This window comes from Arctopsyche grandis, chromosome 13 (genome assembly GCF_051622035.1).
Source record: "Arctopsyche grandis isolate Sample6627 chromosome 13, ASM5162203v2, whole genome shotgun sequence".
Classification (NCBI taxonomy): Eukaryota; Metazoa; Arthropoda; class Insecta; order Trichoptera; family Hydropsychidae; genus Arctopsyche; species Arctopsyche grandis.
The window spans coordinates 3,468,018-3,477,115 of record NC_135367.1 but is presented as its reverse complement, the minus strand read 5'-3'; the positions used below and the strand labels follow the sequence as shown (position 1 = coordinate 3,477,115).

Genomic DNA, 9,098 nt, shown 5'->3' with positions numbered 1-9,098 from the left:
CGAAAATTAAACACAATTTTTATTTTAATGCACATCAAGTCTTAAGTTAAATAACCAAACAAATACAAATATGTATATAACTTAAGTCTAAATGTAAAATAAAATTATAAAAACAAATATGTACGCATTTAAATATATGTTCAGACAAATTGTCTGATGGTCGGCTTTCGTGGCCTTACGACCCACGAGTTGGCCTATGTTTTTTGTGCTGGCCACCCTGAGAAACACTCCCGCTCCAACCGCCGCCGCTTGAACACTGTTTCTAAGCGGCACGTTTTCTTGATCCCGAATCACCAGTTCGAGACTGGCGATGTTTGACGATACTTGGAGACCAACTCCAGTATTCGTCCGGTGTGTATTGAGGAAGCCTGGTCCGTCTTCGTCCCGAAGGTAGACAACTCAGACACGCGTGCTTGGTGACACTCAACGGATGGGCTTTTCGAATGCCACATAGTCCATGATTGAGATTTGCAAGTGCGATCAATAGAAGTATTCGAAATAAATGTTGGTGTACCAATTGGAAAGAATTTATTTTTAAGTTAAAATTATTCAAAATAATATGCAAACTAACATTCAAAGGAATATTCAACAAACTAACGCTATCATCTATTAATTGATTAATTAATATATTATCATACAAGGGATAGGAGATGAACAATATTTATTTTGAAGTTCAAAGTATTCCAAGCGATATTAAAATTATTCGAAATAAGTGAAGTGTACTAAGTGAATAGTATTTATTAATAAGTTAAAAGTATTTGAAATAAAGTTTCCTCTACTTAGTGGATACTATTATATATCATATGATTGTACGTATGAATGAACCAGCCTCTAGAATTGTATTTTTATTGCACAGCCTTATTTAATCTTAAGTATTGGAAATTTAGAATTTGTATACCAAGCCCAATATCAATATTATCACTCGATCCTTATGATAGTGTAAAAGGGCAATATCGTGCTAATCAGTAGCGAATCCGGGTTGTTGCAAAATCCGCGATACTAGAATCACAATCAATAGTGTAAAACCTCCCAATAAGATGAGCATACTCACATTTGGTTGGGATTTTGTTACTTTACTTTTGTTGTTATATTGGTGCGAGGTACACAGTCAATAAAAACCACAGTATTACCCATATCAAGCTCCTGGGTGACCGTCACCGCACCGAATGTTAAAAAGTCGAAAATGTTCGTTTACCATGCATACATATGAAAAACGGTTAGTATTAGTGACGTGCGCTGAAATTCTCTCTCTTTTTGTCGTACAGCCTTACTTAATGTACACGAACGGGATACAAGAGGAACAGTCTGTTCCTCTTGTATCCTGCTCGTGCACATTAAGTAAGGCTGTACGACAAAAAGAGAGAGAATTTCAGCGCACGCCACTGGTTAGTATATATATCAGTGCGTATCAGCGTGCGGTAAATCTCTCTCTCTCCCCCCGTCTACAACAGGAACAAGAGGAACAGGCTTTTCCTCCCCTATCCTGCGCGCGCATATTAAACAAGGCTGTATGACAAAAAAAGAGATAATTTCACCGCATGCCACTCATATATATACATATTATACATATATTATAAATACATAGTACCGTTTACCATGGACCCTTTTTTTTCGACTTGAAATCTTTCGATTTTCGATCTTTGCCTTCCGATATTTGCTTTTTCGGGCTTTTCACTTTCGGTCCCGTGAGGTAGACCCCAAGCGGTTCGGTGATTACTGGTCACAAATTATTCGTCACAAATTATTCGTCACAAAGTCACTAAAATCTCTATAACGGAACATCTGGCAGCCGAAAAGTCCATCATACTAACGATAACTATCATAGTAACGAGAACTTGAGTGCCAAATATTGTTTATTCGCGATTTTCATGGCAAAAATTGTCTTTGTGACCACCCCAATGTGACGAATAATCCAATTACCACCCCAAGCTCCTATATGAGTTATAGTTGTACAATGTTTTCTTCGGACCAAATTTTAGAAAAAAAATAATGAGCCGGTTGTCAATTTTGACATTAAACAGCTCTGTCATCTGACGTAACTTTGCGCAATTGACTTAATGGAGTTTCCAATGCAGTGCAGACTTTGCTTGTGTTCTGGTCCAGCCGAGTCTTTCGTCACTATCAATGAAAACTCTCATCCAAATTTGGCACGACGCATTTCGTCCTGCTTTCAGTTGCAGGTCGTTTACTCAATCTGATTCACGTTTTTGATATAAATTTCCGGTCATCTTATATTTAAGTCTATCATCTCGATAATATTTTGGGTACTTGTTCAATAATTAGGCTCACGTGTCGCGCTCAAATCACACTTCTATGTGCTGAAATAAGTATAAGCGCACGTTTTTGATTTTTATACACATTTTTCTGTTAACCTAAAATAAATGCATCTGCCGAAGAACTTTTTTTTTGATAACCAACTTGTGTTCCAGGGCTAAAACGCAATTGAATCTTGAAACTTTAAAATGTTTACTAATCATAAGCAAAATATTTTAACGAGTCTATTTAAAATTTAAGAGAACGAAATCATTTTTTCATTAATGTACGTCCATTATTTTAATTCAATGTTTTAGAAAAATGTCCTGGTTTTCGGTGCGGTGCAAGCGCTCGACAATCACCAGACAGACTGAACGACAGATAAACTGGATGGCAGCTTTAAACGCAATTCTCGTCTTCTCGAATGATAGATTGCACATCAGATGACGAGTAACCTTTCGATTTGCACAGATGCAATTATTAAAATTGAGTTGGATCTTTCTGACGAGTTTAATAAGGCAATATTCGGAACTTATCGAATCTTGCCTTATTAAGAACTTATCGAATACTGCCATCCAGTTTATCTGTCGTTCAGTCTGTCTGGTGATTGTCGAGCGCTTGCAACAAACCCCCTGGTTTTTGATTATAAGGTTTTTTTTTTTTTTTTGAGAATGGTCATCTTAACGTATTGCCATCTGAATTCCTTATCATATAAACCTTTCTTATTTGCAGGTCAAGAAAGATGACGGATTGCCAGATACGATATGTCTTTCTTGTAACAGAAATCTGGAATTGCTCATCAGTTTTCGAAAAGTTTGTCTTCAGAGTGACGAAATTTCAAAACTGAAGTTAAACAAGTGTTTGAATATCAAACCAGAAGAAGTTTTATTAGAAGATTTAATATGGGACAATGAGTGTGATAATAAAACGCCACAAAAAGTTGTATTGGAAGATTTAATATGGAAAAATGAGTTTGATGTTCCTTCGCAACCAAACGTTGACAACACCCCTGTTAACGACAAGAAGGAAAAGTTATATAAATGCGATATATGTCACAAAACTTTCACTCGAAGAATGTATATTCTTAGACACATCAAAAATCATACTAAATTAAAACCATACAAATGTGACATTTGTTTAAAATCATTCGCTCAAAACGCTTATCTCAGTAGACACTTTAAAATTCACACTGGGTTGAAACCATACAAATGTGACGTTTGTTTAAAGTCATTCGCTCGAAAAGCTTACCTTGTAATACACAAAACAATCCATACTGGGCTAAAACCAAACAAATGTGACATTTGCTTAAAGTCATTTGCTCTAAAAGATCACCTTGTAATACACAAAAAAATTCATACTGGGCTAAAACCAAACAAATGTGACATTTGTTTAAAATCGTTCACTCGTAAAGGTTATCTCGTTAAACATATTAAAACTCATATGGAGTTGAAACCATTTAAATGTGACATTTGCTTAAAAACGTTCGCTCGAAATATGTCTATCGTTCGACACGTTAAAACTCATAGTGGGTATAAACCGCTCATATGTGAAATTTGTTTTAAATCATTCGCTCATAAAGCTTCTCTTATCAGACACTTTAAAACTCATACTGGGATGAAACCTCAATTACTGTACTAAAAATAACTTCAATAAAGCTGGTCTCCACCTTCTTTAAGAAAAAGTTTTATAAATAAAAAAATAATCTGTTATCGATTTTTTTTTATCGCTTATCCTAGCCACGAAAGGCATGAAAAGTTAACGAAAGCCCCCTTTTTTAAGCACATCAAGTCTACAGTTAAAAAAACAAACAAATACGAATATATAACTTCAGCCTTAATGTAAAGTAAAATTTTTGAAACAAATATATAGGTACACATTTTAATAGTAGTTTATAGTGATTTACATAGTTTTGTCCCTTTCTTTGTTTGTTTGTTTCCTTTTCTGAGTGTTATAATTATAGAGTAGCGATAAATGTTAATATATCGATTATTTCACGTCAATCTAACTTTCGATTTCTCGTTAGTATGATAAAAATGTTCCAGGGTCAAGATTTTAGTGAAGTTTGTGATATCGCTTCGTGCGATCGATAGAAGATGAATAATATTTATTTTAAATTTAAAAGTATTCGAAATAAATTTAGGTATACCAAGTGAAAAGAATTTATGTAAAAGTTTTGAATCAGTATTTGAAATAAAGTTTCGTGTACTTATTGAGTATTATTAAAAATAAAGTTTAATTAACCCTTTGTGGCCCAACCTTTTTTTTTATGTATTTTAACATATTTTCTGGGTTTTATGGGTTCATGGGAATAAAATAAAGATAAAATTATGAATTAAAAAAATTATTTATTTATAATAACATAGAAAAATGGTGGTTCCACAGTGGAACGACTGGGCCACTGGCCACTTTAAATTATTTGTGGAATAGCTTAAAACAATTATTTTTATCACTAAGACATAGTCCCATTAATATATTAATCCCTTTTAATTGCTTCATTTCTGCCGTATTCGTTTGCAGAGTCTTCTGGTTACCAATTTATTTTTGTATATCATAAAAATTTGTTTGAAAAACAATATTTTGAATCAACTCTTCGGGGAAAAAATGAAGAAACACATCAGTGGGTGATTCAATATTATTGCCTCATTTTTTGGCCACAATGACAACAAATTTATTTTGGATATTATTCCGAGCACCTCTTCCCCATATAATTCGTTGCTCACCACGTATCGACTTTGGTGGAAGTTCATCTTCGTTTTCTCAATTTTCATCATCTTCATCATGCTTCTCGTGCCGGTCATCACCCCTGTTCTCCAAAATAGTGGGATCACCTATCTCACCTATCTAAGTCCATCAGATGCCAAAAATTCACAATCAGACGTATTTCTACCAAAAGGTCATTCACACAAAGATTCTCAAATTCAATAAATGACCATTGCAGTTTAACTGATATTTGATAAACATGCCGTCAAAATAGAGATAATTGTAAAAAAACAAAAAGTAAGAAAATGACAAGTGTACTAGTGGTCCCACTGTGAGACCCCCCATCTTGAAGCTATGAAAGAGTTATAAAATGTGCGAGGTATATGTATTTATTTGTATCATTTAGTTGACACTAATATAGAAGTATAAAAACACATAGTAACATACCTGCTATCTTTGATAATAAAGTAATTATTGGTGTTTTTCTTAACCGCGATATTCACTTACGCTCTTGCCGAAAGTCAAAAGTCAACTAATGACAAGTTTTTTCATGAACGAAAGAATAAATATTTCCCACGAACGCTAAATGTCTCTGGTAACCCTAAAATCGAAGTGGTATCGAAATGCAACCATTGGGACACTAGGAAAAAATAATGAAGTTGTGGTTCTTCCACGGCACCACTGGGACACAAAGGGTTAAATATTCCCATATAAATGTTTTGCAATGAGAATAGGTGGTATGTTGACCGTGTTCCGGCCTATAGACACACGGCCTATATACTTACGTTCAGTCATCAGTTCATCACTCGGGCGCTAGCTTGGGCAGGCAGTATATGTCGGAGTTATGGGGGATGAACGAATGAGAAGACTGGCATGTTAATGCACGTGTTTTATTTATGACAACTGAAGGCAGAGTGAGTAGCCGCTCTCCGAACCCAGCCGAGTTGGTCACCACTCGCAGGAAGGTAACCAAACTCGACCATGTCGTATAGCGAGCCGCCACAGAGTATTTCATCAGGTAAAAGTCGAGTTAATTCAGGGCACGGCAATACTAGAGTAGTCGCAAAGAGCAACCAATAAGAGGAAGTAGCGGATCGACCGAGCCTAGAGGGTCCGCCCTGTCGAGAATTTCATTTTTGCCCAAAAGCTAGTACAAAAGGACATAAATAATTTTAAAATACCCTTATTTTGTTTAATGTCTGAAATATTTAGATTATTTACAAATACACAGACACAAAAACCAATAAAAAATCATTATTAGCTAATATAAAAAATTCAACGAAAATAATTTGTGGGGGTGGGGAGGGTTAAAATTAATAAATTCAGTGTTCCGGCACTTCTTATTTTAGTACTACATCCCTGAATGCATGGGCACCAAAGCCATTTTTGGGCGGAGTTAATATTATGAGCATACTTGCATTCGGGGTTCGGTGATTACTGGTCACAAATTACTCGTCACAAAGTCACTAAAATCTCTATAACGGAACATCTGGCAGCCGAAAAGTCCATCATACTAACGATAACTATTGTTGCGTATGGGTGGGTGGAGGATCCGAGTAAATGGCCAATAGTCGTATCACAGCATTTATTGATGATTAAGGAGTTACACGCACTGTCCCTGCTCAGCCCAGAATGACATGATATCGCCTACGTACCGCCTTATAAAGGGTAGATCTATCAGGACGCCTAATCTGTTTACCTGTTGTATAATCACGTATTCGGATATGTATTTCCACGACATTGGGTCTCCCCGTACCGATTCTGAGAAATAACTAATAACGGTCATTGTTTAGCCTAAATGCACTTAGAGTCCAGATATAATCCTTGGAAGTAAGTGCATGCACTTAGTTAACCGATAACAGATATCCGTTGGTCTAAGTGCAATTCGCTCAATCCGCGGCGTACGTAACACTATCATAGTAACGAGAACTTGAGTGCCAAATATTGTGTATTCGCGATTTTCATGGCAAAAATTGTCTTTGTGACCACCCCAATGTGACGAATAGTCCAATTACCTGCATTCGGTTAGGATTTCGTTGGTATATTTTTGTTATTGTATTGAGTTAGAGGTGTAAAATGCGTGCTCTTTGGACCAAATGTCGGGAAAAGAGAGCTGGAGAGGTTGATAATTCGACATTTGAGAGTTTTTGGTCGTCACTGCAGAGTTGACTTACTGGAGTTTCCAATGGATTGCAGACTTTGCCTGTGTTCTGGTCCAGCCGAGTCTTTCGTCTCAATCCATGGAAATTCTCATCCACATTTGGCGCAACGCATTTCCTCCTGCTGTCAGTTGCAGGTCGTTTAACTCAAGAATCTGATTACGTTGCTTAATAATAATACCTAAACAACGTGTTGCCATCTGAATTCATTCTCATTTAAACCTTTCTCATTTGCAGGTCAAGAAAGACGACAGATTGCCAGATAAGATATGTCGTTCTTGTAACAACAATCTGGATTTGCTCATCAGTTTTCGAAAAGTTTGCCATCGAAGTGATGAAATTTCGAAACTGAAGTTAAACACGTGTTTAAATATCAAACCGGAAGAAGTTCTATTGGAAGACTTAATATGGGAAAATGAGTTTGATGTTCATTCGCCACTGAACGTTTCCAATACCCCAGTTAATAATGTGATGAGTGAAAGGGAATCGAGTACCTCGGAACAAACTAATTCTGAGCCAAGCATCCATTCAATTGGTAATATCAAACCAGAAGAAGTTCTACTTGAAGATTTAATATGGGAAAATGAGTCTGATGCTAATTCGCTAGCTAACGCTAACAACACCCCTGTTACTGATCAGATGATGAGATATTTATATAAATGTGACATTTGTTTCCACACTTTCACAAGAAAAGATAGTTTTACCAGACACATTAAAAATCATGCTGGGTTGAAACCATACAAATGTGACATTTGTGTAAAATCATACCATCTAAAAGCTTATCTCATTAGACACATTAAAACTCATGCTCATACTCATACATACAAATACCATACAAATGTTGAAAATAATTCAAACAAGAGAGTTGAAATAGACAAACAAGATGATGAAGAAATGGGGAAAATGGTTGAAGAATTCTGCCAGTCACTTAAAGCTAAACTTCTTCCCAATGTTCCCACATCGTCTTTAAAAATAATGCTCACAAATTTGAAGAACATTAATACACCAAAGCAATGCTATGAATGGGTTGAATGGATTAATCAAAGGAGTACGATATCATAGATCGGTCATAAACTTCATGCTTCTGCTATTTCAAGGTGAAATCTTGGTGATGCAAGAAGTAAAAAGAGATTGAAACACGGACAGTAATCTGTGGACGGACCCAAAAAAAAGGAGAAATTTTGGGCGAAAGTGTTTCTCAAAATAATCCACATTCCTAATCATACTGATTTGATATTTTATAACTTATTTGACGATAAGTACATAATACAAATTTTAACATTTGGAATAATAGTACTTGTAATTGAATAAATCTTTGGTCAAACTCTATTTTTTTTTGGTCAAATTAAAATGCTGTGGATTCGTACTGGAAAAAAATAACAGTGATTTTATGAAACTTTACTACGATCTTATAGTTAGATGTAGACCTACAAAATAGATTCAAACCACAAAAATAATATTAAATACACATATTATATAACATGTAACTAGAAAGTTGTGTTTATAATTCGAAACTTGCATTTTGTATCCCAAAACTTGGGGTCAAAAACTCAAAAATAAAATATAAGCATTTGAGAATCATGTTTCTAATTTTTGCCAACTCATAACCATCCCCTTACATTATATAAATGAACTTATTTCAAATTCTAACTATAATATTTGCAACTTCTGCCGACGTAAAATTTCAAATAATCAATGTGAACTGCAAATATATACATTTATTGCAGAAACACGTACATCTTTGTTTCTAGTAATGTGAGAAATTTAATTATTTCTTTTTTAATAATGTTACCGCCCAAGATAGCCTTTCTAAATGTAGTTAGTCAAACAAGAAATATGTACATAATATATAGAACATATTATTCATTATATTTTAATTGATTAAAGCTGCATATTTTTCTTCATGTTTATCTGTTATTATTTTATTTTATTGGTCATATCCTCCGGATGAGACCTGAGTCTAAAGTGGCAATCATAATCAGTTTC

General features: G+C 35.0%; 3 protein-coding genes across 3 annotated transcripts in view; all 3 read left to right on the top strand.

Annotated features, from left to right (window-relative positions):
- LOC143921502 (uncharacterized) overlaps positions 1-9,098 on the top strand; it is a 189,925-nt gene that overhangs the window by 110,136 nt on the left and 70,691 nt on the right. The window lies entirely within an intron of this gene.
- Positions 1,978-4,506, top strand: LOC143921491 (uncharacterized). The gene is made up of 2 exons (XM_077444821.1): positions 1,978-2,180; positions 2,986-4,506. Exons 1-2 carry the CDS (start codon positions 2,058-2,060, stop codon positions 3,889-3,891), a joined length of 1,029 nt encoding a protein of 342 aa, XP_077300947.1. The 5' UTR covers positions 1,978-2,057; the 3' UTR covers positions 3,892-4,506.
- On the top strand, positions 6,992-9,020 carry LOC143921496 (uncharacterized). The gene is made up of 2 exons (XM_077444826.1): positions 6,992-7,249; positions 7,350-9,020. Exons 1-2 carry the CDS (start codon positions 7,139-7,141, stop codon positions 8,172-8,174), a joined length of 936 nt encoding a protein of 311 aa, XP_077300952.1. The 5' UTR covers positions 6,992-7,138; the 3' UTR covers positions 8,175-9,020.